We start from the raw sequence: 21,565 nt of genomic DNA, 5'->3' as shown, positions 1-21,565 counted from the left end.
TTTCTCTCTCTAACTTATGGTACTTGATCTAATTTATTAGCTTTCGTTATTGCCTATTGGGTCTCCAGCTTATGGATTTCAGGTTCTTTTTTTAGCATTAATATTTTATAATTATTTGTTTTTTGAATTAAAATCAGATACGACGAGTAGCTTTTTGTTACTTAATATTGTCTAATCTTCGCGATAGTTTCATAACAAAGCATTCATATGTGGTGATATAAGTTAATCTCATGTTGACTTTTGTTTATATAAGGTTTATGTAACACTCATATTTCCAAATATCTTCATTATTAACTAGACTATAGGAGAAAAGTAATTCCATGGGCATCCTATACGTTGGAAAAAAGCAGATTGTAGCATCAAGGAAGTTTTTTAAAGCTCTGGTATGTTACTCTCTTTATAATTTTTCCCCCCTTTTATGCTAAAACATATTCTTGTGCGCATCTTTTTCCTCCTTTATTGTGAAATAGTTATATCAAAAGGCTGAGTGATTAAGTTTTAATTGGTAATGCATTAGTGTTATCTTTTTAAATATCTAGGGGGAGGAGGAAGGGGAAAAGGAGAAGAGAACGCTTTGCTATTGATGGAATTTGAACTTTCGATCTCAACCATGAAAGACAAATATCTCATCGTCTGAGCTAATAACACTCGACCTCACTATTAAAACTAATTAAGAATTCATTATGATTTCTAGGATTGTTAAGTATATATGAGGGAAAAAGTTAGTCATCAAATGTGATAATTTATACTAATATGTGAGAGCTGATTTGATTTTTCTTTCCCAGAATATTGGAAAGAACCAGAGTAATATTTAACTATGAGGAATACATATTGTGCTCCAATCCGGTGATGATGCGACATTGTCTTGCATGATCAGGTAATTTTCATGTATCTTTTTCTTTTTTTATGTACTTTAGTTTTGATATTCTGCAAAAAAAAAAAAAAAAAAAAAAAAAAAAGAGTCAATTTTAAAGAAAAAGAATTACTAATGTGAGTACGTATCTTAATTTGCTTATTGTACGTACTTCACATGACTTCTTCGTGTAGTATAAACATATTTGTTAAAAATTTGAAACACTTTGAACAAGCTGTATCTATTATTGATATATCCACTTTTCTAAAGGTAATTATTTCTTTAATCACTTGAATTTTCTCTTAAGAATTGATTTGAATCAATTCACATTAGACAAAATTGTAAATTAATATTTTTTCTAATATCTAGGACAATAAAATTAATAAAAATCATATTGAAGCTGTTATTTGTTGTTTCATAAGAAAGATCGAGTGAAGCTGTTATTTGTTGTTTCATAAGAAATTTCACATCAGACAACATTGTAAATTAATATTTTTTTCTCCTATTTAGGACATGAAAATTATATTGAGGCTATTATTTGTTATTTCATGAGAAAGTTTGAGTTCAACCCATTTGTGATACTTCTGGTAAGTTTAGGTTATTCATTTATTTGCAGAAGTATTATTGATATTGTTTTCATTTTTTGAATACTAATAATTTTTTCATGTCATGCTATGATCTATTTGTAGAAAATTATTTTTGTATTATTATAATTTAATTATTTTCCTAATATTTAGAACTTGAAACAATTAAAATTTTAATTTTAATTTTGAATTATGTAAGAAATCCTAAAACTAAGTCTTCAAAGTAAAAACTTCTGATTCAGTATGGAAAAGTTTTAGAATCCAAATCAATCCAAAGTAAAATTTTAATTTGGAATGCTAGATATCTTGAAGTATAGTTATTAATTTTTTACAAAAATATAAGTGCAAGACTAATTGTCAACCTTTGGTCTGGTAATTAATTATTCTATGACTAACCTCCAACCCTGAGATTTGATTACATATTCATACAATTTGTACGATTGTTGAGTGTATGAGAAGGAAGTTAGTCATTGAATGTAGAAAAGTTGATATGTGAGGGCTAATTCATTTATCCTTTCTAGAAATAATGAAAAGTACCAGATATATATTTAACTGTGAGAATTTTTTTAATATTTAGGAGTTCGAAATCAATTAAAATTTTGATTATATGAATCCTTCTATTATTTGAACTATATAACGCGAATTGTCTTTTTATTAAATAGGCGTTTAATTATTTTCTTAATATTTATGAATTAATATCAATCAAAATTTAATTATTAGTCTTTCCTTATTTGATAAAAAGTCCTAATATATAGGACTTAAAAATCGATTAAAATTTTATTTAAACAATCAATGCAATATGATAAATATGAAAAGTTAGTATGTATAAAAAGTTATCCCTTTCTGCTAAGATCGAGGATGTTGCAGAAAATTAGAACTGTCACAATTTAAGTCTTATTATAAACTAAGAAAAATCTCAGCATGAGAATGTGACATACATGGAACTTAAGAAAGCTCGCGTTCAAATAAGTGACTAAGAGTTCCATGTCCGATATCACGTGGAAGACCTAAGATATTCAACCATAATGGAAGGGAAGCATTATTCACTTTAAAAAAAAATTGTTAACCCTGAGATAGTCAGTAACAAATAAAATTTAATCAAGGAAGTTTATGAGCAAAATTAGCAAATTTAATTCAATATTTGATTTTTTGGTATTGCTTAGAATTGATAAACAAAAACTAATAATGTGACGACATTAAGCAGTAAGCACATAAAAATTTGAGACTCAACTGTTAAAAGGAAGATATTTCATCAAAATTTTGTCTTTCTTATGGTAATGATCTTAGGGTTTCTGTTAAAATAATATTTTTTGTCTTCATGGACATTTTTCATAAGATTTGAGGATAAATAATATATTTCAGAATATAAAATAGCAAAAAGCAAGTGATAGACACTTAACAATTGCATGTCAGATATACATAGTTTAATAATATTTATATATTTTTAAATTTTATGTATACCCAAAGGAAATCATTACGAAACATAAAAACGTAACATACGCTAAGGACATCGTTGTAAAGAGATATTATGATTTATGTGAGATACCACAACATAATATATTTATCTCTCATATACTAAAATATCTATAGTTACCAATAATAATTAATTAATTTAATTAAAGTCACATTTTTTGAATGTTCAGTAAATATTGAATTTAACTATTATGCCCACATTTCATTTTCATAATTTAGAATATTGTATTTATTTTAATGAAAAAATTATTCTTTTTATATAAATTATTTATTGATTCACGCGATACACACGTGCAACGCTGTACGCTTAAAACTAGTATATACTAATAATAGAAGGAATAAAAAGGAAGAACACGTAGGTTAAGAATATCCCATTAAACATATTTGTATTTAGTATCTCTATTAAAGAAGGTTTAAAACGTATTAATATCCTTTTTTTTTTTATTTCTTCATGAATAAGCCCGCCTGTAGTATAAAGGGTTGTGATGCCCACATTCTACGTATAGAAGATTAGGTTTAAAGAGATCAAAGTTAATTGACTTAATTTCCACTATTTATTTACAGCTTTCACTTCCTCTTAGGTTAAGGAGTATTTTAGGTTTAGGAGTTAAATTTCTCTTTTGTTATTTGGAGTCGTTAGAAACTATTTAATTATATTTATGATATTGTAAAGAAAGTTTGCTAAAAAGATAGCTTGTTATATCAACTTGGGAATATAAGTACTCTCTCACATTGGTGGTGGAAGAGTTATTTGTGAGCCTTAAATGTCCTTGTCATTTTGTGTACAGACTTTGATAAATACACACTCCTAAAGTGTTGAAGTAATTATATTATATATTATCTATTAAAGACTTGGACTTGGGGTTTGGGCGCGGGCCGGGTCGGATTCTAAATTAAACATTTTATTTTTATTTCTATGACAGAAAATTAGTTTATTTGAATTTGAATTTTAAATTAAAATTTGAATAAACAGATGTGTATGTTCACGAAATAAGGTGTCTTTTCTGAAAGGGTCTGATGGTTACCTATATAAACAAGAATTCCCAACGAAGTAGTATGGAAAATTTTGCAATTATATTTTGGCTTTGTTTTATCCTGAAGAGAATCGTTTGTGTTTCCCCAAAATCTAAATACGAGCAATAACTCTTTAAAGACAGTCGAATCTTCACGCTTCAAAGTCGTTCTTTGTTTTATTTTCTGTTAATTTTTCTTTCAATCTTAAAGAGTTATTTTGCTATGGAAAAATTAATGGCTGCTGTGGAGAATTCAAAAGAGTTCATCAAACTCGATCGCTTTGATGGATCAAACTTTACTCGTTGGAGAGACAAGATGATATTTTTACTTACTGCTCTCAATATCTACTATGTTCTTGATCCTAATTTGACTGCTCTCAATATCTACCATGTTCTTGATCCTAATTTGACTGCTCTTAATATCTACCGTGTTCTTGATCCTAATTTGATTGTTATGCCCTAGCCTAGTACCGATGAAACTGATGCCGTTAAGGAAGAAAGGATGAAATGTGACCCTGATGAATTACTGTGCCGTGGTCATATCCTGAATACTTTATTGGATTGACTTTATGATCTCTACGCCAGTTTTAAGTCACCAAGGGAAATTTGAACTGCTTTGCAGACTGCGTATCAAAATGAAAAATAAGGTATCGATAAATTTCTGGCACTGCAGTTCTTCGAATTTAAAATGATTGATACTAAACCTAATGTGGATCAGATTCATGAACTGCAAATTTTAGTATCAAAACTAAGTGATCTTGAAGTTTATAAAATTCTTGATGCACTTCAAATAGGTGCTATTCTTTCTAAATTGCCTTCTTCTTGGAATGACTATAGAAAGAAAATTCTGCATTTGGCTGATAAATTAACTGTGGAACAATTTCGAACTCAACTTCAAATTGAAAGTGACACTCGTGCTTGTCATGCTATTGTTCAGGTTTCAAGTTCCACAATTAATTTCGTCAGTCAGAATGATTCAGGAGTGGAAACAAAAAATTAAAGGTTTCCAAAAGTATTCTTTTTAAAAGAGAAAGAATTTTATTTGTCATCATTGTGGGAAGAGAGGCCCCAAGATTCGGAACTGCATGTACGGAAAGGCAGGAATAAATTTCAATGTAGGAAAAGCAGAAAATCTGGAAATCCTGAGAAGGAAAACTTAGTTGAAAATTCTGCCCAAGGATTGGTTGCCATGGTTTCTGCAATGCCCATTGGTATGGTCGCTGAATTGAGTATGGCTACTGCAACAACAAAAACTCAAGATTGGTGGCTAGATTCGAGTGCAACTATTCATATTTGTCATAACAAGAACATGTTCAAAACTTATGTTGAAGTGAAGAATTCTGAAAAAGTTTTGATGGGAAACCACATCCCCGCTAATGTTGCTGGAAAAGGAAATGTTGAAATTAATTTCACAGCCGGCCAGAAGTTGACGTTGCTAAACGTATACCATGTTCCTAAAATGAAGAAGAACCTAATGTCCGCTAGTTTGCTATCAAATAAAGGCTTCAAGATAGTCATTGAGTCTGATCATGTAATAGTGTCTAAGAATGGGATCTTTGTTGGAAAATGATATCATTGTGATGGCATGTATAAACTAAGTATCAATGAAATAAATTATGTTTCTGCTTATACTGTTGATTCTGATTCTTGTTTATGGCATGCTAGACTAGGACATTTAAATTTGGCACTTTAAATTATATGCCCAAAAATGGTTATATCAGATGTGAAACTGAGCATGTAGATAAATGTGAAATTTGTATACAAACAAAGATGACAAGGGAACCATTTCGTAAAGTTGAAAGATCTTCAGAATTGTTAGATCTAATACATTCAGACATATGTGAATTAAATGGAGATTTAACTAGAGGAGGGAAAAGATACTTTATTACCTTTATAGATGATTTCTCTAGATTTACATATGTTTACTTACTTAGAACTAAGGATGAAGCTTTTGAAAAGTTTAAAGATTTCAAGTCTATTGTTGAAAATCAAAAGAGTAGGAAAATTAAAATTATCCGAAGTGATGGAGGTGGCGAATATTTTCTACTGAATTTAATAAGTTCTGTCAAGAGCATGATTTAATACATCAAATGAGTGTTCCCTATACGCCACAACAAAATGGGTTGGCGGAAAGGAAAAATAAAACTTTGGTAGACATGGTTAATTCCATGTTATTAAATGCACATTTGCCACATAATTTATGGGGTGAGACAATGCTAACTGCATGTTATAGTTTGAATAGAGTGCGTTCAAAAAGTGTGCATGTTTCGCAGTATGAACTTTGGAATGGTAGAAATCCAAATTTTAATTATTTCAAAGTGTGGTGGTGTATATCCTACTATAGGGTGCCTGATCATCAAAGAACAAAATTGGGTCCTAGAGCAAATAAAAGTATTCTTGTACGCTACGCACAAAACTACAAAGCATATAGATTGTTAGATCTAGAATCAAATGTCAGTGTAGAATCTATACATATTGAATTTATTGAAAATAGATTTATAAATGACATTGTTGATGGAATGACTGAAACAAATGAAAAAGGTGTTGATACAAATAAATTGTCACATCCTAATCTTATTACAAATAAAGATAGAGGTGACAATTTGCAAATAGGAAAAGTCAAATAATAAGAAAAGAAAAAATTTTGGTTTTGATTTTATTTCTTCACAGTCTATAATTTTTCTTGTTGAAAGAGATAGAACGAATGTCTGTAATCAAATTCTTATCTTGTTAAATGTCGAAGAAGATCCAAAGACGTTTCAAGAAGCAATATCTTCTAGAAACGCTGCTTTTTGAAAAGAAGCTATTAATGATGAAATGGACTCAATTATGTCCATCAACACTTGGTTTTTGGTTGATCTTCCTTTTGGATCAAAGCCTATAGGTTGTAAATGGGTCTTTAGAAGGAAATACAATACAAATGGTTCTGTTCAAACCTTCAAGGCAAGATTAGTCGCAAAAGGCTTCAGTCAAAAAGATGGCACAGATTATTTTGATACTTATGCTCCTATTGCAAGAATACCATCTGTTAGAGTACTTTTATCCTTAGCATCTATTTATGATCTCTATGTGCACCAAATGGATGATTTCACCTAACACTGAAAATTTTAAATATAAATCTCTCCTTATTTAAATTATGTAGGAAGTCCTAATATTTAGAAATTTAAAACCAACTAGGTTTTACCTTATGTTAATTATTTCCGTACTTAAACATAATAATCACCTAATAATATAAAAACTACTTGCTCATCTCTAGCAAATTTGCCAACGACATATGAATTGCTCCATATACCATGGCGGCGGGCCAGTTCATTAAACTTCATTTTTTTTCTATTGTTCTATAGCCTTTGATAGTTTTCATTGATTTAGTTTATTGTTATTTTTTATGCTTTTGTAAGAATATTTTGATTTCCCGTTTAAGTTTTTTTTTTCTCCATATTATTATTGACCATTTAATTCAATTATTCTTTTGGAATAATAGACAATGTTGATTGAGGCCTTGGGTTAAAAAACAATTCACGATTGAAAAAATATCTAAACAACTTAGTATTAGTATTATTTTCTTTGGTCAAACGTAGCTTCAATATATAGTTTTGTGTCATGTCCTTAGTCTTCAACTAAGCGCACGTGCGGCACTTGCCAACTCGCTCACGTTCTTGCACAACTTGCTCACGATCTTGCTTTGCCAAGTCAGCCTAGATTACTACACTCAAGATCACTAAGGGAATAGTAATTGAGAAAAACAAGAGAAATTTACTAAAATGAAGCTTTTTATTAAAGAAGACTTGTTGGATTTTTGCTTGATGATTTACAAATGAATGACCCTCCTATTTATACTACTCACCTAGGGGCTAGTATATAAATAATAATTATTGTACAAGTCCCTACATATTTATAAGTAAGCCCCTATTCTAGAAATCTCTACACAACTAGACTATTCCAAGCACTTTCCATGCAATTTTATAAGGTTCTAAGGTCTTCCATGAGAAATCTCCATATTTCTCTAGAACCTTCTCACATAAGCTAGCCTCCTTTCCATGTAAGCATCCACATAAGCTTCCTACATGGCAAAAATAGTTCCACGTGGCGCCTAGGTGGCATGATGATGTGGCGGGTCATCACACTCTCCCCCACCCGATGTTGCGACGACCGCGGTGCAATGCTGCTGTATAAACTCTTAACTCTTGTTTTTAAGCTGCCACAAGTCTTCATATCGCTCACATGTGGCCTCTTCAGGTGATTACCTCTTCCAATGGACGAGGAAAATGGTGGTGGCTTCTTGCCCTTGTTTCCGCCTGGCCTAGTAGTCAATGATAACTTCAATCTCTCTATCGTGTGAAGCGGTGATGGTAATCGATGCATGACTTGACCCTTTCCCGGTTCATGCTCCAACTCAATCTTGCGATCTAGCTCACGCCTACGAGGCAAGCTCTTAGGTAGCTCTTCGAAAATACCATCTTTGTTTTCTTCGAGCAAATTATCTATCCAAGGCGGCGGTGTCTCTTGGGTACCATTATCTTCCTTCAAACTTGTAATGGTTGCCATGAATGTTAGCTCCTCTTTCTTGAGCCCCTCGACAAGCTGCATAGCTGAAAGTTGTGCATGGCCCTGTTCATACGACATAGTCACTGTAGGCACCATGCAAGCGCCTTCTCGCTCCATGACCAAGAGACGTTGGAGGTAGGGATCGATTATCGCGTGGCAATGTCTAAAGAATTCTTGCCCCAAAACAATGTCAAAGGTATCCATAGTAGTGGCGGTAAAGTTTGTCGTACCTTTCCAATCTCCCAATTTGACACCAACTCTATTGGCTACACCACGAGCATTTTCCGGCTTAGCATTTACAGTCTTGACGAGTGCGTTAATTGGAGCGAGCTTCAACTCTAGTCTCTTCGCTGCGGCGTCGGTCACAAAATTATGAGTTGCCCCAGTGTCTACCAATGCACGGGCGGGCTTGTTATTGATGGTGAGATCCACGTACTGGTTTTTATTCTCGTTAGTTTGACTATCTTGCTTTGTGACAGCCCTACACTGTCTAATCGTCCCCAACTGTGCGATTCTCGTACTCTGTGCTTGCGTCTGCTCATTTCTTTCATGCACCATAGCGCTAAGGCTCTTCAGGTCAAGGCAATTTTTGAATTTGTGCGGCCCTCTGCATAAGTAGCATCCCTTCTTCTCGTTCTGTGCCTCCTTTTCGGCATAACCCTGACGACCACTTGACTTCTTGCCGTCGAACCTGTTCTCATTTTGAGTCTTGGAGTATTGTTGATGCGACTCCTTGCTCTCGCCACGGTCTCCCCCACCTTTGGCATCGCTACCCCTTGACTCATTGCCTTGGCCTTTGTCGTGCTTGTCATGCTTGAAGTCCATCAAAGACTCGGCCTCCACTAAGGCCTGGTCTATGTCTGCGACTCGACTGCGTTGCAACTCCTGCTTAGCCCAATTTTGCAACCCGTCAATAAAGTGAAACAATAAGTCATCATTAGTGAGGTTAGGAATTTGAAGCGTAAGGGTGGTGAACTCATTGACATAGTCTCGTATGCTCCTTACTTGCTTCAACTCCTTAAGTTTGCGCCTTGCCTCGTACAAAACATTACTTGGTAAGAACTGTCGCTTGAAGTCGTTCTTGAACTGATCCCACGTGTTGATTGTGCATAGACCTCTGTCAGCATCGGCGACCTTTCTTCTCCACCATAACATGGCAGTCTCTGTTAGGTACAACACAGCGGTGTTGATCTTGACCTCATCGTCCCTCACTTTTCCATGCCTGAAATAATTCTCCAAGTGCCAAAGAAAGTTCTCCACCTCTTGTGCATCACGAACCCCTTTGAACACTGGTGGCTTGGGAGCCTCGATCTTAGCCTCCCTCGTCACGACAACATTGTTGGCTGCCTCGGTCACACTAACATCAATCTGCTCTTCGAGTGCCACTATCTTTGCCTTCACGGCATCGATAATACTTAACGCCTCCATGAGTCTGCACTCTAAGGCAGTGATGGTTTGCTTTACCTTAATCTCAGCCTGCATGTGCCCCTCCAAGTCGTTTCGGATGCTTTCGATCTCTTCAAGAGTATGCCCCTCAAGAACGCTAAGAGTGTCCTCCATCTTGCCCAAACGTTGGCCAAATGTGTCGATGGCGTCCATCCCCACATTAACCTTCATAACCCATTCTTTACCGAGTGAGACGTCTTCGGACAGGACCTCCACGTCATCCTCGCTCGCCTCAATGGTAGATGGTTCTTGGGATGTAAGCCCTTCATTTGGTACAACCTCTGGCAGCACCTCCTGGCTCTTGTTGGCGGTATTCCTCTTTTTGTTATGGCCCTTCTTGCCAGCGGCATCCTGGATGGCGTTGGCTTGGGTGTTAGCAGCGTTGATTTCTTCGTCGTTCGCCATTCCCTTAGTTATAACCCCGCTCTGATACCACGTTGTCACGTCCTTAGTCTTCAACTAAGCGCACGTGCGGCACTTGACAACTCGCTCACGTTCTTGCACAACTTGCTCACGATCTTGCTTTGCCAAGTCAGCCTAGATTACTACACTCAAGATCGCTAAGGGAATAGTAATTGAGAAAGACAAGAGAAATTTACTAGAATGAAGCTTTTTATTATAGAAGACTTGTTGGATTTTTGCTTGATGATTTACAAATGAATGACCCTCCTATTTATACTACTCACCTAGGGGCTAGTATATAAATAATAATTATTGTACAAGTCCCTACATATTTATAAGTAAGCCCCTATTCTAGAAATCTCTACACAACTAGACTATTCTAAGGACTTTCCATACAATTTTATAAGGTTCTAAGGTCTTCCATGAGAAATTTTCAATATTTCTCTAGAACCTTCTCACATAAGCTAGCCTCCTTTCCATGTAAGCATCCACATAAGCTTCCTACATGGCAAAAATAGTTCCACGTGGCGCCTAGGTGGCATGATGATGTGGCGGGTCATCACATTTGTGATTAATATTCAGGCTCTTTCTTCTTTAGGGTGATATTATTTTCTTTTCTTATTAGTTGTTACCTATCCAACTCAATATTTTTTGGGAATAAGAAGTTATGTTGTTTGAGACTTTGGATTAAAAGATAATTCATCATGTTAAAAAAATATCTAAATACTAATATTGCTAATTTATAAAAAGAGCTCCTCTCAAGCCACATATATTCATACTCTTGCAGGAATATGTTTCTCTACTTCTTCTCCTCCTCTTTTTGTCATCTAGAATTTCTTGTAGCTATAATAGCAGCATGTTCAACTTAATATTAATCAATATTTTTAATCTTTAAAAGTAGGTTTCAAATTGGGCAATAATTTTAAAAAAAAAACATTCTGTACTTAAAATCAACTAAATACTATTTATTGATTTTTTCCTTATATGAACTATGTTGGAAGTCCTAATATTTAGAACTTTAAAATCAATTAAAATTTCACCTTATACAAAGAAAATTCTTATTTGAACTATTTAACATACCTATAATTTGTTTGATATTAATTTTCTTCATATTTAAGACTTGGAAATCGACAAATTTTTTATTTATTAAATTTTCTTTATTTGAAATATGTAACTCTTAACATTAGTACTTTATTTAAAATTTTAATTATATTATACAAATATTTCTTTATTAAATGATCTAACGTAATTGTAATTCCTTTCACGTTACAATTAAATATTTAAGATTTTAAATCAATAAGAAAACTGTGTTAGTATCTTAATTAAGATTTCACCTAGTAAGAATCTAAATTTGAACTATGTAAGACTTTGGAATCTAAAGTAGAAGTCACAATGAAATTGGATATACATGTCCCCTTGGAGATCCAAGGTACGAGTAAATTTAATAGAGTACACTTTTTTGTGTAATTCTTCCGCTGATTTGTAGGCTATTTTAGTGGGGGGAAAAATAAATTCAAATAGAGTTTCAGACAAATACTTCTTCCACTGGGAGAATCAATTCAAATAGAGTTTCAAACAAACACGGATATCTTGTATTTATTGACTTGATATAAACACTTGGTATATGAAAAAAAATACTCTCTTCGATCCTTTTTAAACTTTGCAACTCTTAAACTATCCACTTGGGACTTGGTCAAATATAAATATTTTGAGGTTGAAGTTGCACGAAAATTATCGAAACTTGAAATACTTTTATTTTAAACTAAACTATTACAATAAAGATAATTGCATTGAATATTACCGATACTAAATAATCTAGAACTTAAATTTTCAAATGTCCTTTATTTTACGAATCTGAATTTAAAGGTTCCGTACAGATCAAGTAAATGAAAAATGGTTTACAAATACATGCTTAGTTTATTTGAATAATTGTGTGAATACGTACTTTAAGCACGTTAAACGTTATATAAGATATTAAACTATTTGCATAAAGACTTTTTATTTCAACTAGTTTATGCTTGTTATAAGTTTTTTGTGGTTTATTTATTCTGTAGTCGTATAACATCATCTATCTTCTGTATTATATTAAAAGCGTGTCGTTCACCTTTTTCTCCATTTAAAAATAAATTTCACATTATACAAAATTGCTATTTGATTATTTCTCTACTAATTAGAAATAGTCTCATTAATTATTTTCCTAATAATTAGGACTTTGAAATCAACTAAATTATATGTACAAAATTCCTATTAGGATTATTTTCCTTATAGTTAGGAATAGTCATTTAATTCTTTAGTTTAAGAATTCTAAATCAAATAAATTTGATTTGAAAAAAGATATGAAAACCCAGAAATAAGTGTAAAAGTTTAAAAATGGAAGGACTAGAAAAGAGAAAGATTTAAAAACGTAAACAAAGATTTTGAAAAGATTTGAATTTAAATATAAGGAAAGATTTGAAATATAGAATAGCTAAAAATAAGAAAAATAATCGGTAGCACAAATATGGTTCAAATTGTCTACTTTCTCGACAAATTTATTTATTATAATAGAAGAACTCTTCTATTTTCTTGTGGATGATGAGACCAATTGTAAATTTAGCAAAGTGATTCTGCCCTTTCCTACAACTTCTAGGAACTAAGTCGCCTGTTACAATTTTAATACGAAGATTGATATCATTATCAGATGCATTATATTTTATTTGTAGTCTTATATAAGTTTAAAGACTCATCTACTGAATGATGCCTCAATATGATATATTAAAACTTTTCTCACTAATATTTAAGACTTTAAAATTAATTATATATTAAAAAATGTCTAAATTAATGCGCATAAATCATTAAATTAGGCTTTTGACTATTGTTCGTCCTATTAAAATTTCAGTGAATTTAATAGCTTTTCATAAATCATTAAATTAGTAAAGTGATTATATTCTTTGAGCTTTGTTCGTCCTATTAAAATTTCACATTTTAGTAATGTTTTGTTTGCCCACACATATTTCGATAAAGTTACGAAAACGATAAATTCATTTTCGTTTTTAGTTTAGTAACTAGAACCTCAGGGAACAATGAACATTTGAGAGGAGGTAAATTGAGAAGATGTTAGCTTCAATTTTTCAATCTGTGTTATTTGTCAAATCTTTTCAATGTTTTTAACCCGTTTCTTGGATTATTTACCCATATTCAATAAAAAGATCCATTTGTTTGTATGTATATTCTGAAGATTATCCTAATTTAGAATGATATTGGAGGTTATGCAATTTTAGTGAAAGTTTATGGTCTCGTGTGGATTTTTGAATTATGTTGTTCAGTGCATTTCATTGAGACGAAAAACATGCGCAAAGCGGGTACGCTGAAACTAGAGCGCGTGTGTGTATATATATTTTACACTATTATATTTTATACTATCATGTCATCTTTACGTGTTATAATAGGTAACATATTTTATTTCAAGATTTTAAAATTTAAGAAGACTTATCTATAAATATTCTTTGAATGATCTGATAGTATAAAAACTTATTTACATTGATAATGTATTAAAATTAAACTCAAAAAATATATATAACCTAATTGATAAAGAATGGCCCCTCCAAAAATTAGGGGCCTAAAGCTCGTGCTTCATTGGCGTTACCCAAAAGTCGGCATTGTAGTCTCTTGTAAGCTTGAAGCATTAAAGAAAGAAAAGGAAAAACCTCAAAAAAGAAGGCAACTTTAAGAATTAAGAACGTACAGTGTAGCAGTAATGACCCTAAGTTTTGAGAGATAAGTCTCTGTTTAACCAACCAACACATCTTATTAGTCATGAGGGCTCATCTGCAACATGCTATGACAATGAGCTTTGGATACTTGGGACTTGCTAATATGAAATTGAGAATGATTTCACTAACCCCCTGTTTGGATGGTTGTTTCCCCTAGTTCATTATGTATTGTTTTCTATGAAAAAATGTTTGTTGCCCTTATTTCTTAATATTATGTTGTATGCTGTTGTAAACTCATTGTAATTCCGTGGTTATATAACCATGAAAAAGCCTAATTTTTATAATCACAGATTTGGTGATTTTTGCGTGGTTACGTATTTCATTTCCACATTATATCTCACCCACCCAAAGACACCCACCTTACCATGAACCCCCACCTTACCATGCACCCACCACCCACTACCCACTACTCCTCACCACCACCCACCCCACCCCCACAACCACCCACCTCACACCACTCACCCCCACCCCCACAACCACCCAACTCGCACCACCCACCCCTCCACCACCCACCCAATAACCACCCCCATCCACCACCTATTTATATTTTAGTTTTATTAATATATATAAACTAGTTTGTAATTAAGGGTTAAAAGTGTTTTAGTAAACTTACATGTTATTATACAGTACCATATAGTCAATCCAAACAATAAAAATGCTATTAAACCACGATAAATGATACAGTCTATCCAAACATTGTATTCATAAATACAGTACTATACAATACAATACCATACTGTACAGTATGAAACCATGGGAACGACCATCCAAACAAAGGCTAAATATCGGGAATACCCTTGGTAGAGGTTAATCTAGTTAGCCTTTCATTAATGAATGGACTAAAACAAAAAACTTATTTAATTGAAGGTCAAAGTTTTAGTTGGATATTAAAATGATGAAAATTGAAATATGCTAATAATTCAAGGATCAAAACTGCTATTTACCCAAATTAAAATGTTCAGTTGGAAAAACTAGACAAGTATAGAAAATATTTAGAAAGATTGACATACATAGCCGATCAAAATAATAGCCGGCAAACGTATATTTGTTTTTATAATATATATAAAATATGTATATTTTATACAAAAGATTATATATTTGGCTAGCGAATGTAATTAGTTTTGGCTGATTGGTCTTTAATTTACGCCCCTCATAACAAAAAAGAATTCGCAGGGCATAAGTTAATATTTTAGTATCATAATATTCCATAAATTATGCCCCTACATGACTTAAGTTTCTAATGAACTTATGCCCCACTAGGTATACGTTCGGTTGCTAAAGGGCAAAACTTAAAGATCAGCCCCATTTTAAGGGCAAAACGTGCAATTTTATCGGGTCATTTGCACTTTGACCCTTATCTTGTGTTGGTCTTTAATCTTTGTCCTCAAGACAAATAACTTTTTCGCGGCGCATAAGTTTGTATTTTCATTTTTTTGCGCGGATTGTCCTTCTTTTGGGGTGGTCTTTAATTTTTGCCCTTCGCCTGTTCTGGGTTCGAACCCTAGCTCAGTTAAAAAAAAAAAAAAAAAAAAAAAGGAATTTCGCGAGGTAGAGGTTTGGATTCGCAAGGCAGAAAAGACAGAATTTTGCGTGAAGGTGAAATTCTGCCTTAACTACTGGCTTCTTTCTCTTCAAGCAGTAAAGTATGCACTATACATGCTGCATTCTTTATGCTTGCAAAAAGCAGTAAAAAGTTCAGTTGCGATTTTTCTTCCATAAGCAGTTACACAAAGAATGAAAGCCGTATTTAGTTTCAGCCAACATAATTTGACCAACTCCTGTATGATGTAGGATGAGGATCATTATTTGGATGTTGATTAACCGCTCCTTCAACCTCAGCTCATTCATATTGAATTACCTCGTGACCTAGACGATGTTGGTTGTCTTCAAGGCAGAATATTGAGGCAGAGTACTCATGCAAAATTCTGCCATAAGGCAGAGTTTTGCCTTGCGATTTTTTTTTTTTTTTTTAAATTTTTGACTGAAATGGAGGTTCCAACCTGAAACCAAGGGATTCTAACGAAGGGCCAAAATTAAAGACCAACAATTTAATGGGCGAAAATTAAAGACCACCCCAAAATAAGGGCATTCCTGTGAATTGCCCTTGTATTTTTGCATGATAATATCCCACAAGTTATGCCGCCCCTTGTAAAGAACTTATGCCCCGCTAAGCATAAACTCGATTTTGAAGGGCAAAAATTAAAGACAAGACCATTTGAAGGGAAAAACTTAAAGGGGAGAGACAGTGGCGGAGCCAGGATTTTCAGTAAGGGGTTCAAAAATATGAAGAAGTAAACATACGAAGAAGCCAAGAGGGTTCAACATCTACCATATATACATAAAAAATAATTTTAACCTTCAATATACACTGTAATTTTCTGCTGAGGGGTTCGAACCCCCTTGGTTACACTTAAACAAAGCCCTTGGGGAGAGAACGTCGATGCCGCTTGAAAATAAAATAATTACCCGCCATATCCCCTTACTTTTATGGCCCCAAAATTATGATACCAACACGGTATCACCTTGTCTCTAATATACCATGATGGTATCACAGAAGACATTTTTAATTTCTTCAAAAACACTCATCAACCCTTTATGCGACCCATATAGTAGATATAATACACTGATAGGGCTCATAGAGGACTAAGAGAAGGACTGAAATAGTCTTCTATGATACCATCTCAGTATATTTATATACCATGTTGGCATCATAATTTTGAAGGTATTTCGGATAAATAATTTTTTTTTTTTTTTTTTTGAGGATACAAAAGTAATGGGGATAGGGACGGGTAAATATTTTGCTTCCAATGGGCATGCATGATCTTTTCCCTAAAATATACTCCCAAGTGTGTTCAACAGTGGAATAAGGCCCATGGCCAAATTAGCCCCATAATTGCGGCCCATAGATGGACTGTTATAAAAATAAATAGCCTGAATAGCGTAAGGGTTTAGTGTTGCAAAGAGAAGACCTCGCCGCCTCCTTCTCTCGGCACTGTAAGTGCCCCTCTCTCTATTTCTCCGTCATCATGTCTATATTTCATTTAATCTCTCTTCTTAGTTTAGCCTATTCACATTAACTGTCAATCCATAACTTGCTTTTTTCATTTCCTTGTATGCATATTGGCTTGAAGATTTTCGTTATTTGTTTATCACTCTTCTTTTACTCTTACTATATCGATATAAAGTCGTATGATTATTGCGTTACATCTAGAATTGAAATAGAATAATGCTGCAACATATATGAGATACAATTAGATAATAGAGATCTACGGTTAAAACAGCTAGAATAATGAAAAGAAATTAGGTATACATATTGACTTGGAAACGTGATTTCTGCTATAACAAAAGACGTGTTAAAATGAGGAAGGACTGATGTTTAGCTATAGCTATAGATGAAATGATAATTTAAAAGGTCGTGCCAATTCTTTTGATAATTAAAATAATGTTCGAAATGAGAGTGTTACAGAAAATGTAAGGTTTTATGAAGGGATATGTCTATTAACCTAAATCTTGAGTGGAGATGTTGACTAATCTGTTTTATGAATTAGGCTAGATGGATATATGAGTGATAAGAATCATGAGAGCGTTTAGTAATATTTGATTTTGCATTCCAAATACCTGTCTCGTTAGATTGTGACTAATATCTCAATTGATTATTATTTGCTATAGATATAACAGCTCTATAAATTGTTAAGTTACCTAATGTGATAGTTGGATGTCAATTTATTAAAGTTTTTGCTGCTTGCTTATTTTTGTAAATTTGGCACATATAGATGTTTTCTTGTATTTTGTTCCGCACGGATCTGTTTTTCACTAGCTTGGTTTGTTGCCTGGTAATAAGCTTTTGACGTGAAATGTGCTTTGTTTTAGATTGTAAAGTATATTTTGCTTCAGAATATCTCCTTGTTTATACTTAGTCTTACACTAAGCTATCTTTTGAATATACTTATACCTTGTAAAGATTGTTTTGGTTGCTTGTAAAGATTGTTTTGGTTGATGTTTAACGTTTGTCGTGATTTCAAATGGCAGGAACAAAAAGTAATTCTTAGTTATTACATTAACAAGCATTCAAGATGGTGAAGTTCACAGCTGAAGAGCTTAGGAGGATTATGGACTTAAAGCATAACATTCGTAATATGTCTGTTATTGCTCATGTGGACCATGGTAAGCAATTAAACTAATATTAGTCAAGTTATCTAAATTCTTTCTTGTGAAATTGTTATCCATGTCAAATGGGAAGGAAACTTTATTCTGATCACCTGGAATCATTGAAACAACCTTCTATATTTTTGGGGTGGTACAGTTTTGCTTAATATTGTTTCATTAGATTTCTTCTCCTTTGTATTGCCATGGACAATATTCTTGTTATTGGTAATAGTGTATTATCTATGGTTTTAGTAATCAGATGATGAATAGGAGTTTCTAATTCTGCGATATATTAACCTGACAGGAAAATCTACCCTTACCGATTCTCTGGTTGCGGCTGCTGGTATCATTGCTCAGGAAGTTGCTGGTGATGTCAGAATGACAGATACACGTGCGGATGAGGCTGAACGTGGTATCACCATCAAGTCCACTGGTATTTCACTTTACTACGAGATGACTGATGCATCCTTGAAGAACTACAAGGGAGAGAGAATGGGGAACGAGTACCTCATCAATCTCATCGATTCACCTGGGCACGTTGACTTCTCGTCTGAAGTGACTGCTGCTCTTCGTATTACTGATGGTGCCCTTGTTGTGGTCGATTGTGTGGAAGGTGTCTGTGTCCAGACAGAGACTGTGCTCCGTCAAGCCCTTGGTGAAAGGATTCGTCCTGTCTTGACAGTTAACAAGATGGACAGGTGTTTCCTTGAGCTTCAGGTTGATGGAGAGGAGGCTTATCAGACGTTCCAAAGAGTTATTGAGAATGCTAATGTTATTATGGCTACATATGAGGATCCCCTTCTCGGTGATGTCCAGGTTTATCCTGAGAAAGGGACTGTTGCTTTCTCTGCTGGATTGCATGGGTGGGCTTTCACTCTCACCAATTTTGCCAAGATGTATGCTTCCAAATTCGGAGTTGACGAGTCTAAGATGATGGAAAGGCTCTGGGGCGAGAACTTTTTTGACCCTGCCACCAAAAAGTGGACAACCAAAAACAACGGGTCGCCTTCATGCAAGCGTGGGTTTGTTCAATTCTGCTATGAACCAATCAAGCAGATTATTAACACTTGCATGAATGATCAGAAAGATAAGCTCTGGCCAATGTTGACTAAGCTTGGTGTAACCATGAAATCTGATGAGAAAGATTTGATGGGCAAGCCACTGATGAAGCGTGTGATGCAGACCTGGCTTCCTGCTAGTACTGCTCTACTGGAAATGATGATATACCATCTTCCATCCCCTTCCACAGCTCAAAAATACCGTGTGGAAAATCTGTATGAGGGACCCCTTGATGATCAATATGCCAATGCCATCAGGAACTGTGACCCAGAAGGGCCGCTTATGCTTTATGTATCCAAGATGATTCCAGCATCTGACAAGGGTAGATTCTTTGCTTTTGGTCGTGTATTTGCCGGGAAAGTTTGTACTGGTCAGAAGGTTAGAATCATGGGACCTAACTTTGTTCCTGGTGAAAAGAAGGATTTATATGTTAAAAATATTCAGAGAACTGTTATTTGGATGGGTAAGAGGCAAGAAACTGTTGAGGATGTTCCCTGTGGTAACACTGTTGCCATGGTTGGTTTAGATCAATATATTACCAAGAATGCAACATTGACCAATGAAAAGGAAGTTGATGCTCACCCAATCAAGGCGATGAAGTTTTCTGTCTCACCAGTTGTGCGTGTTGCTGTTCAGTGCAAGGTTGCATCTGACCTTCCCAAGCTTGTTGAAGGGTTGAAACGTCTGGCAAAGTCTGATCCTATGGTTGTTTGTTCTATAGAAGAGTCTGGAGAGCATATCATTGCCGGTGCTGGAGAACTCCACCTTGAGATCTGCCTGAAGGACTTGCAGGATGACTTCATGGGCGGTGCTGAAATTATAAAATCTGATCCTGTTGTGTCCTTCCGTGAGACAGTTCTTGAGAAGTCTGTTCGGACTGTGATGAGCAAGTCTCCTAACAAACACAACCGTTTGTATATGGAAGCCAGGCCATTGGAGGAAGGGCTTGCTGAGGCTATTGATGATGGACGCATTGGCCCTAGGGATGATCCCAAAATCCGTTCCAAGATCTTGGCCGAGGAGTTTGGTTGGGACAAAGATCTTGCTAAGAAAATTTGGTGCTTTGGTCCAGAGACAACTGGTCCCAACATGGTGGTGGATATGTGTAAGGGAGTTCAGTACCTGAATGAAATTAAGGATTCTGTTGTTGCTGGTTTCCAGTGGGCTTCCAAGGAAGGTGCATTAGCTGAAGAGAACATGAGAGGTATTTGCTTTGAAGTCTGTGATGTTGTTCTTCATGCTGATGCTATTCACAGGGGTGGTGGCCAAGTTATTCCCACTGCTAGGAGGGTTATCTATGCTTCTCAGCTTACTGCCAAGCCCCGCCTGTTGGAGCCTGTTTACCTGGTCGAGATTCAAGCTCCAGAGCAAGCTCTCGGTGGCATCTATAGTGTTCTGAACCAGAAGCGTGGACATGTGTTCGAGGAGATGCAGAGGCCGGGAACCCCTCTTTACAACATCAAGGCATACCTTCCTGTCGTTGAGTCATTTGGATTTTCAGGTACCTTGAGAGCTGCTACTTCAGGTCAAGCTTTCCCACAATGTGTGTTCGATCATTGGGACATGATGTCATCCGACCCATTGGAAGTTGGCTCACAAGCTAATCAACTTGTCCTTGATATCCGCAAGAGGAAGGGTTTGAAGGAGCAGATGACCCCTCTATCTGAGTTCGAGGACAAGCTGTAAGACTCTTGTTCTAGCTTGCAGCAGATGTGAACTGCGCAATTGGATCTGCAAAAGTTTTGATTTGCATTTATCATGTGTTTGGATAATTTTGAACATTTTGTGTTACTTAGGATGCTAGTTGGTAAACTTATTGTTGCAGAACTTGTTATGCCTATCTTTTACGTGGTCAAAAGTATTACTGTCGTATTCTATTTAAGTTGTCTTTGAGTTCAATTAGATAATCTTGCAATGCTGAGCTACTTAGTTTATTAACGACTGCTTTCTTCAAGGATGATGAAAGGTAAGAGTGTCCTTAACAATTCGGGTTGACTGCTATTAAATTAGCACAAGTAGTGTTTCGTTTCAGTCTTTGTTGGAACGATAATTGCTAGAAGTGGAATGACGTATTAATCTCTATTAAGAGTCTGCACCAAATTGCACTGATCTATTGTTAGTGTTTAATTTGCAATATTGCTGCAAATGAATCCCGGTGAGGTCATTAGTTCCTTATTAAGCTTTAAGCTGAGCTTTCTCAGTTTAGGACTTACTGCTTAAAAAGTTATGGCAAAAGGTACAACTATGCTTTTCAACTTTGCAATTTAGAGTAGATATACCCAAATGGTGTAG

At 34.6% G+C, this 21,565-nt stretch overlaps 1 protein-coding gene across 1 annotated transcript; it reads left to right on the top strand.

The window, feature by feature from the left end:
- Positions 1-16,914: 16,914 nt before the first annotated feature.
- Positions 16,915-21,150, top strand: LOC132029610 (elongation factor 2). Its single transcript, XM_059418893.1, has 3 exons — positions 16,915-17,062; positions 18,098-18,232; positions 18,519-21,150. Exons 2-3 carry the CDS (start codon positions 18,142-18,144, stop codon positions 20,957-20,959), a joined length of 2,532 nt encoding a protein of 843 aa, XP_059274876.1. The 5' UTR covers positions 16,915-17,062; positions 18,098-18,141; the 3' UTR covers positions 20,960-21,150.
- Positions 21,151-21,565: the final 415 nt, after the last annotated feature.

Source organism: Lycium ferocissimum, chromosome 9, assembly GCF_029784015.1.
Source record: "Lycium ferocissimum isolate CSIRO_LF1 chromosome 9, AGI_CSIRO_Lferr_CH_V1, whole genome shotgun sequence".
In the NCBI taxonomy this organism is placed as follows: Eukaryota; Viridiplantae; Streptophyta; class Magnoliopsida; order Solanales; family Solanaceae; genus Lycium; species Lycium ferocissimum.
The sequence above is the reverse complement of the archived record's forward strand: the minus strand, read 5'-3'. Positions and strand labels throughout refer to the sequence as shown.